The 19,641-nt window shown below is 34.8% G+C and overlaps 1 protein-coding gene across 1 annotated transcript; it reads right to left on the bottom strand.

Moving 5' to 3' along the window:
* Window positions 1-1,624: 1,624 nt before the first annotated feature.
* On the bottom strand, window positions 1,625-19,378 carry LOC120627634 (phosphoglucomutase-2). Its single transcript, XM_039895647.1, has 12 exons — window positions 18,908-19,378; window positions 16,065-16,232; window positions 15,203-15,294; window positions 11,134-11,379; window positions 9,917-10,139; window positions 8,505-8,689; window positions 7,144-7,349; window positions 6,363-6,484; window positions 5,744-5,920; window positions 4,284-4,380; window positions 2,604-2,757; window positions 1,625-1,816 (listed from the first exon to the last, which is right to left on the bottom strand). The coding sequence occupies exons 1-12, from the start codon at window positions 18,974-18,976 to the stop codon at window positions 1,723-1,725; spliced, it is 1,833 nt and encodes a 610-aa protein (XP_039751581.1). The 5' UTR covers window positions 18,977-19,378; the 3' UTR covers window positions 1,625-1,722.
* Window positions 19,379-19,641: the final 263 nt, after the last annotated feature.

Genomic DNA, 19,641 nt, shown 5'->3' with positions numbered 1-19,641 from the left:
AGCATCAGTCCCCACATTATAAATGTATAACAAAATAGCCCGTAAGCAACATTATATTGTAATCGTACTTATAAGTAATATGGAGAAATAAATAAATCATTCATTCATTCATTCATTCATTCAACTTCGTACACCGTTCGCTATTAGTATGTACCTAATTATTTTTACATTTTCTTTGGCATCGACTTCAAAATGGTTAAAGTAATATTAACTTATTTGCTTAAGTTGGTATATATTTTCGGGTCTGGGCATATTCTAGATAAGGTATTTAGCCTTATATTCTAGATAAGGCTTTTTAACGTCTCAAAATATCTCATATGCAACAGGCAGATACAAAACGAGTTTGTAACGTAAGACCGTATTAATTGTGTAGATTCTCCTAAAATATTATCATATACACGAAAGGTTTATCCATTTTGGTACTTTTATAGGACAGTTGTCGGGTTTTGTTTGGGAGTTATATCAAATTTTATATACAAATCGAGATTGCTAGCTAGTTATAATTAAATAATGAATGTATTTTTCGTTGTTAATAAAATATTATATTTTGGACATAGTATTTTATTTCATTATGCTAAATATCGCTAAATAATTTTTTGAATTTGACGTTTTGACGGATATATAGGAAATCTGATAATTTATTTGTCAGTAGGATTGTTTAATGAATGAAAAATACCCATTTAATTAAGTTTTATTTTATTTTATTAAACAATACACTGTTAAGTGAAAATTAAATTATTATTTAAATAAATTATCTCTTCTAAGCCCATTCATGTCACAGATTATATTTTGAAAAGGCACTACTGTATATTTAGACAGGTTAACATACACTTTGTACATCTTGAGGATTTTATTTTATGTTTTATGAAAATTAGGCGTCTATTAAACATAACATAATTATATTTTGTAAAGGATAAAAAAAAAATGGGATATTATGAAACGAGCGAAATAAACACAATATGGCGACCGCAAGTTCGATACTGTAATATTAATCGAAAATTAATTGTATTTGTGAAAACTGAGTGTGCGAATGGAAATATATTTGTAGTCGCCACGATAAATTCGCTCAGTAAGAATTTTAGTGAGCCATATTCACTAATTATGAAACCTTTATTGTACATTAATCTTTGCTTGTATAAATATAACTGAAAAAAAATGATATCAGTTTTAGGAAGTAAAAAGTAATCGAGAGATCTAATTTCAATACGATTTAATCACATACATATATCACAATATGTTGAACATAAAAAAGGGAACAGAAATATCACAGAAACAATGTTAATCCTTTGGTAATAATATAAACCATAAAAAATATTCATAAATATGTATGTATGTATATATATATATATATTTACAACGTGTAGCAAAATTACGAAAGCATATTTATTTTTCCATACAAACGAATTCAAAACACCCTAAGTGTTTACTTATGGCAACCCTATTGAAGATAAATTACCGACCTAATAAAGTGACAGACATCACATGATTTTAATTTTGAATGTGATGTTAGGGCTGTATCTGACTTCTTTCGTAAAAATTATGGCAGTGGTTTACACAAAAACTATAAGGTTTTCGGTTTCACAGCTAAGTCTCAGAGACAGTGCTTAATGTACCTCAAGTGTAGTATTATTTCAGTTTTCATTTACACGTTGTATAAAGGTTTTAAGCTATTCCAATAAATACGTCACGTGAAATTTAATCTACATACATGTGCTTCTATGTTCAACCGATCAAACCATTTTCCTTTGGCTGAATTAGCTCATCTATAAACTCTTTCACTATTTGTTCGAGGAAGATTTTCTTCTCGTCTTGTTCCCTGTAAAAATAAACAACTATAAATATAATGCTACGTTTGGTTATAACTTTTTAATCTAATGTATTAAAAAGTTATAACAAATAGTGTATAGTATTTTACTAGTCAAGACCTCTCATTTGATAGCCATATTGAGGGAGCTGTAAAAAAATATGTAATCCGCCATTTTGCGGTGGTGGCCATCTTGGACCGATTTTCATCAAACATAGCTAAGAACACTCCCGACAAATTTAACTTTCATACAAAAGAAATGAAATCAAAATCGATTCATCCGTTCAGGAATTACAATGCCACAGACAGACACTAGCACACACATCAAGCTTGTAACACCCCTTCGTTTTTGCGTCGGGGGTTAACAAAAAATACATTTGACGGACTAAGTACAGTTGTGGTGAAGTTATGATCGGTAATGATAAAGTATAGTCTATTATATTTTTTATATTATATGTGTACGTAAATGAAGTATGTTTTATTTTATTTATTATTATTTATCAATTTTTGTAATTCATGTTTATTATTTGAATATTATTTTATGCACACCCTAAACCTTCTTCGTACCTTCATGTACTATGGTAGGTTGCCTGGTAAAGACCGCTTTTAAGCGATAAGGCCACCTTTTTTTACCTTTTCTTTCTTTCTTTCTTTCTTTCAATTGTGTTTTTTTTTTGCTTTGTCTTTGGTGTACAATAAAGTGTTTTTGATTTGATTTGATAAAGGAATAATAAATTTCAGTACCGAAATTTATTACAATTTTAGTACAATACAGTACATAAACAGCGGTTATACTCACGCTATCGTGGGCGCGTTACACACGAGTTCGGTGTAGTATTTGAGCTTGGGTTCAGTTCCGCTCGTGCGTATCGTGACGCTCAGTCCGTTGCTGCATTGGAAGAAGATCATCTCACCGCTCGTGTAGTCCTGGTCTAACCCCGTTCCCAGTACCCCTAATAGGGGGAAACGGTCTTTATTATTGTTCTTAGGTGATCGATTTTTTTTATTTATTGGGGACTTTCGGGAATTAAAAACATTCCAAGTGCTTACTTATGACAACCCTATTGAAGATAAAAGACTGTCACGTGCACAGTACATACGTTACGCGACGCCTACCTAATAAAGATTAACCACCCTAACTAAGATTTTTTTTTTAAATTCTTTATTTATTCGGGACTTTCAGGAATTAAAAACATTCCAAGTGTTTCCTTATGATAACCCTATTGAAGATAAAAGACTGCCACGCGCACAGTACATACGCTACGCGACGCCTACCTAATAAAGATTAACCACCCTAACTAAGATATTTTATTTTAATTATTCGGGATTTTTCTTAAATAAGAATTCAAATTCAAATTCATTTATTTCAAGTAGGCCTACTTTATAAGCACTTTTGAAACGTCAAGTATGTATGTTTGTAGTGACTCTACCACCGGTTCGGAAAGCAGATTCTACCGAGAAGAGCCGGCAAGAAACTCAGTAGTTGCTCTTTTCCAACATCAACATTTACAATAATTTTTTCTATCTTGCGGGAGATGAGAGCGAGGCTGGCTGCTTCCAATCTACCTTGTCATTGAGGAATTCATCAAATGTATAATAACCTCGCTGTACTAGATGCGTTTTTACACATCTTTTAAATCTATGCATTGGTAGGTCAAGAATTTCCTTAGGAATCATGTTGTAAAAGCGTATACTCAACCTCACGAAGGAGTTCTGCACTAATTTATGTCCGTTTCTGGTAAGTCGATTGTTAATTTCAGCTTTTTGTATATAAAGAGCAATATTTTGGCTCACAATATAGTCAATATTGTTATAGATATATTAATAACAGCGAAGCTACATAAGAATGTCAGCCCCATCGGTCCCTTTATGAAAATTAATACTTCCTTCTACTCTTTTCTTAACTTATAATCGAATAGCATTCTGGCTACCTCAGAATAAGGTGCTGCCAGGATACCTTGCCGAATCCCGACATCATAAAGCTTAATTTTAAATTTACATATTAATTGGTCCCTCATTGGTAGAAATTTTTATAACATAAAAAAATACTTTGGTATATTGTATAGAAGCAGGCGTTACTTTGCGGAAATCCATGATATATTATCAAAATTAAGCTTAATTTGCTATACTCCGCGAAAAGCAGGAGAATCTGTGTGGTGTAATTTATAATTTCTTCAATCCTTATACTCCACACCAAACAGATCCTCTACGCACGTTTCGCTCCGAAACCGGAGCATCATCAGGAGATGTTGACTTTACAATGAATAATTGTACACCACACAGATTCTCCTGCTTTTCGCGGAGTATAGCAAATTAAGCTTAATTTTGATAAAATACTTTGGTAGTAAATTTTATACTATTATATATAATTTTATACCTTTGCTAGGTCCGTCAATTATTACAATAAAAAAAAACTACTATAACATTCCTTAGTGTTTAGTATTCAGTGTCGATTAAATATCAATATTAATAGACTTACTCAAATGTCCTTCTCCGTTGACTTCTTCGGGTAGTCTAACTCCGGAACTGAAGTCGTTTAGGAATGTTACTTCGCATGTACCAACATTCTTTGGGTACTAAAAAAAAGTGGCATATTGTTAAAGCAAAAACGCATTTATATTCTTACTAGATGTGCCCTGCAGCTTCGCTCGCGTAATTTTGGGAGGCAGCGTACTGCTACATAGTCTACACCTATAGTCATATATGACATTTTTAGTTTTTTTCACAAACATTATTTTATCTTACGTATTTTTTAATGTATACTATATTATTTCTAATACCTCCAAGACTACGTATAAGTGCCATGAAGATCGGTTCAGTAGTTTTCGCGTGAAAGCGTAACAAACAAACTCACATTCACATTTATAATATTAGTAGGGATTAGTAGGGAAGTAGGGATTTACGTTTCATTAAAAAAACCTTATGTACACGCGTTACAAGTTATATTTCTTTGGCGTAACAAGATAAAAACCTTTTCTAAAAATGTTCTCTATAACGCATTATCTAGTTAAATAAAATGTATGTAAATATCACAAAAAAAATCTACGTAATTAAAGAAATGGACGTAATAAACATAATTTAATTTGGAATAATAAAAAATGAAATGAAATTTATTCGCTGAATATGAGCTGACATAGGGTCTTATTATAATATAACATTCCTCCATATTCAACTATTAAGCATGCGAAATGTAAAATGCACAACAAGAACAATCATTACACATGTCTGCATAATCTTGTTCAGCAAGCATTGAAAAGTTATTTATTAAATTATACAGGTAATATCAATGTTATCATAATAATGTCATTATTACTAATACTTATTATCGGACAAATAAGTTTCACTCAACATTAAAATAAGAGATTTTTGTCACCGGAATGAGCCCGCAGACTTTAACAATTGAAAGTGTAAACTGTCAAACCTTACAGCTAACTTCAGGGTATTTCCCTCTCATCATATTTCCCAACATGCCAAAAGAAGTATAACTTGAAAAAGTCTATGACGCGGTGTTCTTATTCGCCCAAAAGTTTACGTCATGCGTTGTATCTCTCTCGCTCACACATGGTGGTGCGCTCGCTCGCACCTATAGGCCGTCTGCGCACGGCACTAAAGTAGAGTACAACAGTAGAAGCGGCTCCGCAATGGACTCCGCTATAGACTGTCGTGATAATAGCGTCTCGCATAAGTGTTTTAAAACTGTGCGTTATATCTGTTTAAAGTTCCAAATACACGTAGTGCCAAACCCCAAAAATTCTTTAGGTTATAGAGTGAGCGCATTGCCGAGTTCGAATCCCAGTACGCAACTCCTATCTTTTCTAAGTTATGAGAGTCCTACATAATGTTCTCAAAGGTGTGTGGAGTCCACCAATCAGCACTGGGCCAGCGTGGACCCATGCTCTGTAGTGGGCCGGTGATGGGTTGATGATGATGACGACTTACCAATCCAGGTCCGTGAAAATTTCTGATTCGGCTGAATATCTTCTGTACGACTGTCGGTTCACGGATAAGGAAGTACGCGTTATGTGAGACGTGAAAGCCATACTCCACGTATAATGCTTGCAGCTGATCAACTAGGGACGACCCCTTGGAGTAAAGGTTCGACGCTAGGGATGCCACCTTTAATTAAAATTAATAAAAAAAATTGTAGATACATTTTTATTATAAATATTTGAAACGGTTAGGTATATGACGAAATAGACTAGTAAACGGAGATTGCCTACTAAACGATGATAGCCAAGTAAGCAGGGATAACCTAGTAGTCGGGGATAACCTAGTAAACGGTGATAGCCTAGTAAACGGAGATGACCTACTAAACGATGATAGCTTAGTAAGCAGTGATAGCCTAGTAGACGGTATAAGACCGCCTTTGCACGCTCTATTTTCTATTCTAAGTATCTTCTGTATATGTGTATACTTTGTATAAGATGTGTGTGTGCAATAAAGATTTCAAACAAACAAACGAACTTCTCCAATTGGGGAATCGAACTCCACAGCCTTGGGCTCGGATAGCAGTGTCACTACCGACTGCGCCAATCGACCGTCCAAAGATTTAACATACCTGCACAGCGGCGGAGACGCCATCTTTGTCCGGCACTCTTGGACTACACATGTAGCCAATGGCTTCTTCGAACGCGAACAATGGTATTTTATCCTGTTGTAACAACAGGAGTGTTGTGTTTCCTGGAAACAAGATATTATTTCTTAACCACGATTACATGTGTTTTAATATATTGTTATGGGCCTCATAAGAAGGCTCAGAGTCACTCAGCGGGCGATGGAAAGAGCTATGCTTGAGTATCTCTAAGTGAGGAGATCGAAATATCCTCAGAAATGAGGAGATCCGTAGAAGAGCTAGAGTTACCGACATAGCTCAGCGAGTCGCGCAGCTGAAGTGGCAATGGGCAGGGCACATAGCTCGGGGAACCGATGGACGTTGAGGTCTCTAGGTGCTGGAATGGCAACCCCGCACCTATAAACGCAGCGTAGGTCGGCCCCTAACGATGTGGACAGATGACATCATGCAAGTCGCTGTGAGAAAATAGGCTACCTTTTCTCAAGATTCCTTAAGTTGTTCCAGATGGAAAATTTAAAATTGTTTACGAGCTAAGCCGCGGGCAGACAGCTTTGAAATTAGGTGTGCTTGTCACCTATGCTATGAAAAAGGATATATACTATCCATGCCGATCTCTCAATTAGTTTCCGTGATAGGATTATAAATTGTTAACGAACGAAGCTTTAAACCCAATTCTGAAGTCGAAGCACGATTCACGCAGACGTAGTCGCGGGTAGAAGCTAGTTTGTAATAAATCGTAATAAAAGCGTGTAAAGTAAACTCTTACCCATCCATTTAAAACCAGTGAGCGTCTCAACCAACTGGCCTTTGCCCTTCGCTATAGCTCGGAGCATTTTTGAACTGACAAAACTCGCGAGCAGGAATATCTCGTCTTCATCTTGTACGGAACCGTGTTTAGTGTGCTGATGCAGTATCCACCAGCCTAGCAGCGATCCCATCTCATTTCCGGTGAAAACTTTCCATGATTTTGATCTGGGAATTGTCCACGATTTTTATTTATCCGTAATTTATTTCAAGTAGTAAGAATTGACGGAATAATGAAAGTACTACGGCAATACACAGATCGCCATCTAGCCCCAAAGTATTCGGAGCTTGTGTTATGTGTTGTCTTAGATAGCTGACGAATATGGGGGTGACGGGTGTAAATTATTGCTCTAACCAGGTTGCTCTTCTAATAATTTAAAATGACATTGTGAGATGGTGATAACAAAAAAAAAAAAAAACACCCGGCTAAGTTTGTTGTGGGCTTCTTCTTAGACCAGGACGCGTTTGGAACCCTCGTAGCTTTAGTTTTAAGTTTACGAATGTGGTTATCGCCATCATCTCACTACCGTGTGGTTCTTATGTACGCATCAAAAGTGCCACCTGTGGGCCTACTTGAATAAAGATATTTTTGACTTTGACTTTGACTTTGAATGTTTTTATGAATATTATACGCATAGATACGTATAAAAGAACGTGTGCAACGTGTAAAAGAATTACGAAGTAATATCGCAGGATGCATAAGTATATTTCATAAGGAATCAGGATATAAAAATATTAAATCAAAAAGAAGCATATTTATTTTTCCATATAAATGAATTTGAATTTGAATTTCATACAAACGAATTAAAATTAACTAATTGGTTACTCGTGGCAACCTTATTAATGATAAAAGACGCGCATAGTACCTACGCTACGCGTCGCGTATCTAATAAAGTGACAGAAATCACCTGATTCTAATTTTGATTCATCGATTAGTGCTCATTAATAATGGATTAAAAAAAACAGCGCCGATCATCCGAGGAATGGGTTATTTCGAAATTACAAACACACCTATTTAACGGCAGCTGGCGCAGTCGGCATCGACCCTGCTTTCTGTGTCCAAGGCCGTGGGTTCGATTCCCACAACTGGAAGATATTTGTGTGATAAACATGAATGTTTTTCAGTGTCTGGGTGTTTATTTGTATATTATAAGTATTTATGTATATTATTCATAAAAATATTCAACAGTCATATTAGTACCCATAGCACAAGCTACGCTTACTTTGGGGCTAGATGGCGATGTGTGTATTGTCGTAGTATATAAATTTATTTATTTACTTATATATATTTTATTTAATGGTGTGTATGTTTGTGTCACTCACTCAACATTATATTCGGCAACTGCTAGTCTGTCCGCGTCTGGATCGTTCACAAGGACAAGTTTAACGTTATTTCCCTCTGCAAGTTTTTTGCTAAGCTCCAAACATTCCTTCTCTTCCGGATTAGGGAATGTTACTGTTGGGAAATCGGGATTCGGGTCTTGCTGCTCTTTTACGCTTAGCAGAACCTAAAACGATACAGTAAAGAAGTACTTATTTATTTACTTTATTTTTTTCCTTACGCAGAAAACCATCAGCTGTTAATACAAAATCTATATATATATAAAAATGTTATGTTGGTTTGTGTACGCTTCGAAAACTCAAAAGTTCTGGACCGATCGAGCTGAAATTTTAGCATGATATAAAATCCGCATCAAGGATTATGTTTATCTATTTTTTTGCATAAGTCACATATCCGCGACCGCAAAAATACGTTTTTTTTTTAACGATGTACCAGTGACCGCGCCATCTGCCGAGAGCGAGAAAAACACTCGCTGACATGTAATGCAATGTATTCTTTGTTTTGTTTCTCATTTCTCAATCATTCCATAAAAATGTGCCAAAGCGAAGCGTGGCAGGGTACAACTTATCTTTATATATATATATTTCTTGTGTGCGTGTGTATGTCACTGAACTCCTCCTAAACGGCTGGACCGATTTGAATGATTTCTTTGCTATGCGTTTGGGTGGCACCCTGGATGGTTTAGACCGCCGCTAGAAGTTTATTAACTGGTTGACTTAAAACTAACAACCACCGAATTCAGAACAAACAGAACCATTGTAAGACTTAACAATTATTCATTGTTAAGTCAACATCTCCTGAGGATACTGTGAGGAGTATGGAGTATAAAGATTGAAGGAATTATAAATTACACCATACAGATTCTCCTGCTTTTTGCGGAGTATAGCAAATTAATCTTAATTCTCATAATATATCATGGTATTCCGCAAAGTAACGCCTGCTTCTATCCGATATATAAAAACACATATTGCAAGAAAAGGTTTAAGGGTCCATCATCCAGGTGTTGTGACATATTGCCTTAGTACATTACAAGAGCCGAATTTAATTCTTCTCATTCTCTAGCTACACAAGCGGGCATTGCCTAATGGCTAGGAACCTGGCTTCACTTAGTAACAGATTTGCTCGCCGATGCTGTCGGAGCGAAACGTGCATAGTGGGTACATTGCCGAAGACCTGTTTGGTGAGGAGTATGAAGATTGAAGAAATTACAAATAACACTCTACATATTATCCTGCTTTTGGCGGAGTATAACAAATAAGTGGGTCTACAATATAACATTAATATGTTTTTCATTTTTTGTTTAGTTTTATAAGAGTTATTTTTACCTGTTGATTGTCCATTAAATAAATAAATAAGGCTGAATTTTCATAATAGTGTTTTTACATTTCTTTACCTTCAAGTTAGCAGCCTCAAATGCCCTGACCACAGAATCATATCCAACTCCATGCATAGCACTGTACACTGTACTTATCCCAGCTTTTCTGTTGTCCTCTAGAACATCCTCGTGCAAGCAAGACTTTATGTACTCCATGTATTTTGATGTCACTTGCTCAAAACAGTCTTTAACTTGATCGTGGTTGCGAATCTCTTCGATGTTCCAATGGTCTTCTGGTATGCTAAAAACGATTTTTTACTTGAGATTGGAAAACTTTGAATGTATGAATGGATATACTTCTATTGCACGGCATAAAGAGTATACAAACAAAAGAAAAGTACAAACAAGGTATACAATTTCGCGGCCTTATACAGAAAATAGGTAGGTGGTGCATATATACCCATAAAAAAAATTCATTAAATCCAATTTTTTTCTTAAGTCGATTTAATTATCTAGTTGCTGAGCGCTAGTTTGAAAAAAATAATAACAATGGCAGACACTTTAGGTAAGCCGTTATCGATAGTAAAATAATTAATCTGCTTTAAGAACAAATCTTAGTTTTTATCTTTGACTGACATAGTAATGACAATGTTCCGACGGGATTTGTAAAAGTCAAAACATCCATAAATTCATCATAATCATCAGATCAACCCAATACCGGCCCACTGCAGGGCACGGGTCTCCTCCCACAATGAAAAGGTGTTAAGTCCGTAGTCCACCACGCTGGCCCAGTGCGAATTGGTGGACTCCACACACCTTTGAGAACATTATGTAGAACTCTCAGGCATGCATGGTTTTCACACGATGTTTTCCTTTGAAGCAAGTGAAATTTTAATTACTTGAAACGCAGATACTTACAAAGTTAGAGGTGCGTGCTGGGATCCGAACTCGGACCCCCGAAAGTTAAGTCGAGCTGCTACCCAATACGCTATCACCGCTGCATAAATAACACACTGTCACCCCGTCATCCCCTTGTCACAGCTGGTCACGTTATTTGTGAGACTTTCCCTCTCCCTAAAGTGACGGCATATATTTTGCAATTCTACATCTAGGTGCAACTTATTGAATTAAAACACCAGTTCCGAAATTAGTTTTAATATTTAGGGGTATAATAGATTTTGCAATGTGTACCCTTTATAACACAGTATCAGTGCCCTCGCCCTGAACGTGTGACATTATTTATGGATTGCCTCTAACAGCGGGTAAAGAATTGATCGAAACAACTCTGCACTTACTTTAAACAGGTCCATATTTCCTCTAGAATATTATCATCATGTGGCGTAATAACCTGCGATCCATTACCCCAGTACACTTTGTACCCGTTGTCTTCTTTTGGGTTATGGGACGCCGTGACCATAACCCCTGCGGCGGCTCCATACAAAATCGTCGCAAACGATACAAATGGGGTTGGACATACTTCCGAGAACAGTTGTACTGGTATTGATGATGACACAAAGACTTTCGCCGTTAACTCTGCAAACCTACAATGATCGACATAAAGTAAATAAATAATACTGCATGATAAGCTATATTAGCTTACTGGCTAAAGCCAGCCACTTTTAGATATGGCTCTGACCCATATTAATTATTAAAATGAAATAGAAATGAAATGAAATAGAAAAAAAATTAAATGAAATAGAAATAAAATTAAATTGAAATGAAATGGAAATTAAATTAAATTTACTGTTTTATTTCGGACATGATCGCTAGCTATTGGTCTGATAATAAAGGTTCGTCATTTTGATAGGAAGAGAGCTAGTAACTTGTAAAAAGGGAGTGTCCAAAATCATATCATAAATGTGTGAAGATCCGTAGAAGTAGAATTAATGACATTGTTCATGAACGGACTTATCACATAGGATGGATGTTTGGGTCCTAATGTCCAGTATCTTATGTAGATTACTACATAAGTAACTGGACATTAGGATACTAAACTACATAAGTTTACTATTAATACTATTAGTAAACTTATTTATCTTGTACCAAAAAAAGAGACATAATCATAGACAAAAAAAAATTGTCGTAACACGAAACATTTATCTATGGTATGTGACCCAAGGCAATGGGATTAATGGAGAGTTAGAGTAATTGATTGGGAAAGAGAATAGGAAAAAAAGTAGAACATACGTATTATACCAACATGTTATTAGTATAGATATATGACCAGCAACAATATACCTTACTAACAATAAAATTAATACCAATAATAAAACTTTCCAGAAAACGCAGCTTTGGTAAAACACAAAGAAAGGACATATAAATTAAAAATTAAGAAAAACCTCCTATATGTAGGTACCTACTTAAGCCGCTATATAGTGGTGGCGGCCATCTTGGACAGATTTTCAATGACACTCTTTTGGAAGTTTGAGTTGGATAAGTGTTTTTCTTCTTCTTTTATCGTTTTTGTTATTACTATTCATATTGATAATATGTGTTTTCTTTACAATTTCAATAGTACCTAGTTTTATTGTTTGAACCTACGTATTTATTTTAATGTTTACTTATGCAATATTGTTGTTATGTTTAGAGCGTTTATGTTAATAGGTAAGAAAACTAGTAGGTACTTATAATGCATCCATTGTTATCATGAAAACTTCGTTTAGATCGTCTGACATATACTTATTCTTAAATACATAAACGGTGTGTTGTGACATATTGCATTTGTAATATACTAATGGGAGTCGGCGACTACGTTCTAGTTTAATCGGTATTTCTTTCCCTGTTCTGAATAACCCATAAAGGGTTGAATTTACCTCGCAAAAAAACACTTATAGAGTTATCTTTTATGTCTCCAACTGAATAGTGAATAGTAAGAAAGTATATATTTAGCTTGGTGGAAGCTATACCTACATCCGTCTTTCATATGAAAGCGTGGAAACGATTGCAGCCATCATGTCTCGGGGGCATAATAGACAGTGCAACGAAAAATTATTCGCTAGAACATAAAAGGTTATGTAAAAACCTGTAGGTGCCTAAAAAGTAGCATTTCAATAAAAAAAAACGTGTGTGTACTTATGTACACACGTTAGAAGGTTTAAATCTTCGGTGATACTAGATAAAAATCTTTTTCTAAATTTTATACCTTACTAATTTATGCCTTATACTACGTTTAATTGTAAATTTTATTAAAATGCATTAGTTAAATAAAGTTTATTTTAGTAAGTATCGCAAAAATAAAAAATCTCCATAATTAAAGAAATGGACATAATAAACATAATTATATTTCGAATACTCATTATCGGACAGCCGAGTTTCACTCAAAATTAAAATTTGAGATTTTTGTACAATTGAATCAATTAAATCACCGGAATGAGCCCGCAGACATTTGAAAGTATAGGTACACTGTCAAACCTAATAGCTAACTTCAGGGTGTCGGTTTTTTTGACGGTGCGCGCGGGCATCGTAAAAATTTACACTCATTATTTTTCCCTTACGCGCCAAAAGATTTATAACTTTAATAAATAAAATTTAGCTTCGAACTTAGGTAATAGTTGTTATGCCTACTACACGCAACTTTCTCATCTTTCTTACATTTTCTAATGCTGGTACGTAATGATTTATATCGTTGTAACTAATACTTCACAAAACTAAAGACTGCTATATATATATTTAGTACCAACTATACTCTCATCTGCCGTCACCAAACGGAACTGTCGATTGCATTAAATAATTTAGATCCCCAAAATATCGTACTCTAAATTTGGGTAACATTAGGAGAATTTGCGCATTCAATTCTTATCAATCCCTGATAAGGTATACTAACTGACCTCACAATGATATTCCGTCAATGTTGACGCACTACGGGTAGATTCTTAGATCAGAATAAGGGTGTCGCCACACAAATTTTTCCTTTTTTTTTTAATAATAACGGCAAATGTCACGATGGTAGGTAATTGTAAAACCATCGCCTAAAATTATTTTGAAATTAAAAAAAAAAGCCGACTTCAACATACTACGTCTAATTAAATTTTAGAACACAAACGCTACTATTGCGACCTAGATATGATAGTTAGATATTTTCCCTCGGAGACTTTTTTTATAGGTAATAATGAGTACTTTAATCATGTAGTACATATTTTTTATGTATCATCAATACTTTTCTCAGCGCACGCCAAATAATGAACTTTATGGGCAAACATTTGCTACTTTGGGTTACATTATTGTTGATTCTTTAATAACAGCACGACCTATTTCGATAAAATTTAAATGGGACCACCTGGAAAGCATACCCTTTAAAACAAGCAAATAATTTTTCATATCGGTTCAGGCGAATTTGAGTAATCGGGTAACAAACATAAAAAAAAAAAGATTCCGACGAATTGAGAACCTCCTCCTTTTTGAAGTCGGTTAAAAAACTGAACAGCACAGGACATTCAAGACGCAGGTCCTACAAAGTGCCGCTGTGTCCATCAACCTGAGGCGAACGTCTGAAACGGGCACATAAGGTGCCTTTATAGTTACGCCGGAAACCACGCACTTCACACCGGAAAACAGCACTGCTGCGTAACGGCAGAAATAAGCATGGCGGTAGTACTTCCCCGGACAAGCTCTAATACCACGTCGTCATGTGCATACATTTTCAACAGTAAAAAAGAGAGCAAAAATAGCTCTATGAATCGTCAATCGATATTTGACAGTCATCTTATTTACCAGTCAAAGTATCTGTCAATCGGCCAAAGCGAAGTTGACCAATGGCATCGATCAACAATACATTAATTGATGTTTCTTAAATATCGATCAACGGGTACATACCATTATAATATTTTTGGATTTGTCAATATTTCGACCCAGTTGCATGGATCGTGGTCACGACGGGACTCGGAGAAATATCGGCAAATCCAAAAATATTATCGTGGTATGTACCCGTTGAACTGTATTTAGGAAATGTTGATTAACCACGAAAAGTTTAAAATCATTAAATTTTGTGTTAACACCCTAAGTCACACTGATGAAACTTATACGTCGATGACCATCATGTCTGCTAATTTCTTAAATTTATAGTGACTATCACGATTTGTTTGTTACGTCAGGAAAGTAATTGCGCAACGTAGTCATAATCTCATTTTATTATAACTCTTGGGATGGCACTCTGTTCGATTTTTTATTAAAATATCTATGAGTCTGCTAATAAACTAACCAGTGCCATTTAATTATGCGTTTTATCTGAAGACGGCTGGTGGGTTGGCAACTTTTCTGAGAGGGCTTTTCTATAACTTGAAAACATAAGCTGATATTTGTGCAATAAAACATTCCCTTCTACATGTGTATCTCTAAAAAATTTGTATATATAAATATATGAATTACCTTTTACTGTTGTAACGTCCGTCAAAGCCCACGACAACTCCATTGCGCAGTTGTGATTGATTACAAACTTTTTGTAAATACGAGCAGAGACCCTGGAGGGAACCATTTTAAAGTAAATCGGTATGCAGAGAATACCAGGGCCGCGCTAAACATGGTTAGGTGGCCACTCACTACGCCTATTTTGTAAATGTTAGGCATTATTATCTTAGCATTTTAAGTTATCGTTATGGCATGAAAGCAAACGACTGCACCTCCATGACTGATGAACTGCATACAAGATTGATTAATAAAATTGAGAATATGTATTCTTATAAAGGAACAATAATTCATACATAACCAGTGATAACAAGATCCAGATTCCGATGTGTAAAAATCCCATTGAATGACTTGAATTTTCAAAAGAAGCTAAAATTGTTACTTGCAATAAATAATATTTGTATTACTTGTACTTGAAAAATGTAAACACGGCTTAAGGTTATCCTTAGCTAACCTCATCTCCATACAAATGTTGTTGGCAGATCATTGTACTAAATACATAAACGCAAATGTAAAATCTGTTTGTTGGTCAGTTAAAGACTTTACTTTTCAACCGATTATCATGAAATTTTGCATACTCATTGTCATGATGACAGCCTAATGATCATTCTAGCACAGAGGTCAGCAAACTGGTTTTAAGTGGTAGTTTCTGGGTTCGAACCCGGCAATCTGGTGTCTGGTAGAAGTTGCTCCGGCCGTTGCTTATTACTGACAAAGACGTGCAGCCAAGCAATTCCCTACGAGGTATAGAGTGTAGCCCGTTACGAGATTGCAATCAGTGGCCAACTTTCGTCAAGAAACAGAAATCCCGAGGGATGAAATATACCTGAGCAGTTTGTAAGACTACTACATCATTCATGCACATGTAGCCAGCGCCCATGCGTCCGCGCAAACCCGCCGTGCCAAATTTCTGGCGTTTTAACATGGTCTTTCTTAGCTTGTCCCATTTTGAATTCGCTATATCGTCCAATACTTCTTGACGCGTTACTGGATTCTGAAAGTAACAATTACGTATGAAAATTAAGCTTAAATTGCTGTACTCCGCGAAAAGCAGGAGAATCTGAGTGGTGTAATTTATAATTTCTTAAATCCTTATGCTCCACACGACTTTACAATGAATAATTGTTAAACAATAATTGTTAAACAATTATTCATTGTAATGTCAACATCTCCTGAGGATGCTCCAGTTTCGGAGCGAAACGTGCGTAGAGGGGGAAGATCTGTTTGGTGTGGAGTATAAGGATTGAAGAAATTATATAATAATAATAATAATATCTTTATTTTATCAATATTTATTTTATATACATTTCATGAGTGTGAAGCCCTGTCTCCTGCGGTAGTTAAAACTGTGTTACAGGAGAAAGTGTCTTCCCTATATCTATGGTCTTATTAACAAACGTTTGACAATTTTACAGGGAAAATTATATAAAGGAAAGAAAAGAAATAAATAAATGAAAAAAAAAAAAAAAGAGAATTATGTAAATTTTTGAGGCGGGTGCTTAGGTAGGTACATTTGATTTGTTTGTGGGTGTGCGCGTTTGTATGCGTGTGTGTGTGCGTGTTTATATGCGTGTGTGTGCGTGTGTGTTTGTGATAATATTATAAATTACACCATACATATTCTCCTGCTTTTCGCGGAGTATAGCAAATTAAGTTTAATTTCATAATATATCATGGATTTCCGAAAACTAACGCCTGCTTCTATCCAATAGGCAATAGTAACAATAACTTTTCTGGCTGGTTCAAATACGAATTAAATGAAGAATTTATATACTCATAAGGCCTAAGGATCTGGATAAGTTAATACTTATCCAGATACTAAAGCCTTATGAGTGAGAGTATACACTAATGTGTATAACTATTAGTAAGTATGTATGTAATAATTATACACCCCCACCAATCGGTTTCTCTTGGTTTTCTTAATCCTAAGGTTGCCTGGAAGAGATGAATAAATAAATAAACTACGACAATACACACATTGCCATCTAGCTCCAAAGTAAGCGTAGCTTGTGTTATGGGTACTAAGATGACTGATGAATATTTTAATTAATAATATACATAAATATTTATAATATACAGATAGACACCCAGCACTGAGCATCATTCATGCTCAACACATAAACATTTCTCAGTTGTGGGAATCGAACCAACGGCCTTGGACTCAGAAAGTAGGGTCCCACTGCGCCAATCGGCCGTCTGCTAAGATCGCTACTACGGCCGCCTTTTGTATCCTACTTTTTAAGTATCCTGTTGTTGTGTCCAAATAAAGTATATAAATAAAATAAAAATAAATATTAATAAACGTTGCATAACGTCCCAACAGTTAAGCAAAGCTATGTCACACTCTGAGATTTTAAAGCTCCTGTTCGCTGAAGTGTGCCAAAACACTACATAACTATTCTGGTGTTAGTCCACATATAGAATTTAAAAAGATTAAAAACAGTAAGCTCTTGTGGGACACCCACTAAATGTGGTTTTGTTGAATGCCCAAAAAAGAAAAAGCTGCTAAATGGCTAATTTTCAGTTACAAGCTATGGCGAACACCAAGGACATTGGCAACAGAGATGAAACATTGATGCAAATTAAATATTAATATTACTAGTGGATGATTGCAGTTTGCACAAAACTTCAATTATATGCTCCATTGCAATTGTTCAAGTTTTTTCAGAAGAAATCAGTATTTCCCTATTAATATGCGACAATAATAAATGCAACAATACATGAATGTTTTCCAGTGTTTATATGCATAGTATAAGTATTTATGTATTTTATTCATAAAAATATTCATCAGGCATCTTAGTACCCATTACACAAGCTACTTTTACTTTAGGGCTAGACAATAATGCGTTTATTTATTATAGTTATTTTAATACAAACTATTTGTAGCTCGAAAAGATGAAATTAAAATTAAAAAAAAAAAAAAAATTAAAATGCCTTGTGATTTTTAATCACAAGGCATTTTAATTTTTTTTTACAGATATGTTTTGTAATGTTTTGATAAAGAATTTTGAAATGTAGGAATTTGAATTTGAAAAAATTTGAAATGTAGGAATTTAAAGAATTTCATTTTGTATTTATTATATTAATTCAAGTTAAGCCACCAATCCTGGTAACATCTAAAAACTGATAAATTACCATTACTAGGTCTGAATTACATGATTGATTTTATAACTCTCTTGGAAGGAAAGATATTATTTCTGGTGATTTTCCTTTTTTTTAAATCTTGCAGGTAACTTTCTCATTAGTCTATCTCCAAGATTCAATCTACATCATAATTTGTTTTAATCTACTGAGTGGTCTATGCTTGAATAGGTAACAGGTAAGTTACTTTCAAATTTATATAATAGTAGTTACAACAGGAGACCAGGCACGAGGAAATGGTATCAGAAATGGCTCAGGATGACAGGTGTTGGAACGGGGGACCCTGCGTGGGTTACTACAGTGTTTAAAATCATCAGAAAAGAGTACCCACACAGTGCACAGAGCCGCTGGACCGTATGCAGAACAAAAAACTAGAATTCAGAACTCCTTACATAAGACTCCTTACAAAGGACCTCCTTCTAACTCAAATATAAAATATCATGTAATATGTATACCATGAAATCATGAAATAGGTATATCATATATCATGAAATAAAGCGCATTGGATATAATGATATAAGTGCTTACCTTATCGTGTTTAAGCCACCCTGTTACAGCAGCATCAAGCTTGGAATCACCACTATTACACACAACCATTTCAATAAGAATTTCAGAAAAGTTATAGTTAAAACTTTTGTAGGCAACTGTATGTGTATACTGATAGATCTATTAGACTTATAGTCACTGTTTAACAAAGCAAAGTAACAATAATTATTTTTGGTACTTATTGCTCATTAAAAGTCGGCTTTACGCCGATTGGGGCGATTGCTTGATAGTGATAGTATGTTTTATAAACAATTTGTAATTTGATAAATGATAAGTATAAATCCGTCCGTCTGTGATATTTGCGAATGGAACGTTTTATCCCATAAATAATTGATAGGTATCAAACAGTACGCAGATCGCGAATATTCTAATATTGAAATGAATTATGAAGGATAACTTTTAACTTAGAATTTAAATACAAGCTAAAGGTAAACCCAAGCAATTCTGATTAGTAACATTCAAGAAATAAGGTTTAAAATAAAAATCGTTTCATGGATCTTATACAGCTGTCTTGTTTTGTCAAAAATTTACATTAGCAGTTCGTGTTGACAATGACTTTTGTGAACAGTTTAGAAACATTTGGTGCAAAATTCTACTACTGGTACATCTGTATTAACTATAACACTAACCAAAGACCACACTCCATTACGAATGCCTTATTTTCGAATACTAAAATTTATAAAAAGTATATTGCTATATTTATATAATGTTTATTT

Source organism: Pararge aegeria, chromosome 11, assembly GCF_905163445.1.
Source record: "Pararge aegeria chromosome 11, ilParAegt1.1, whole genome shotgun sequence".
NCBI classification, from domain to species: Eukaryota; Metazoa; Arthropoda; class Insecta; order Lepidoptera; family Nymphalidae; genus Pararge; species Pararge aegeria.
Note: the sequence above shows the minus strand (reverse complement) of the source record. Positions and strands in the feature narration are given on the sequence as shown.

Excerpts from the sequence above, each read along its gene's own strand:
- LOC120627634 (XM_039895647.1), bottom strand. The coding sequence starts at position 18,976 with ATGGTTGTGTGTAATAGTGGTGATTCCAAGCTTGATGCTGCTGTAACA. Across the intron at positions 11,380-15,202 it reads GGACGTTACAACAGTAAAAG|GTTTGCAGAGTTAACGGCGA; the intron begins GTAATTCATATA and ends CGATCATTGTAG. Across the intron at positions 4,381-5,743 it reads ATTTTCACGGACCTGGATTG|TACCCAAAGAATGTTGGTAC; the intron begins GTAAGTCGTCAT and ends ACTTTTTTTTAG.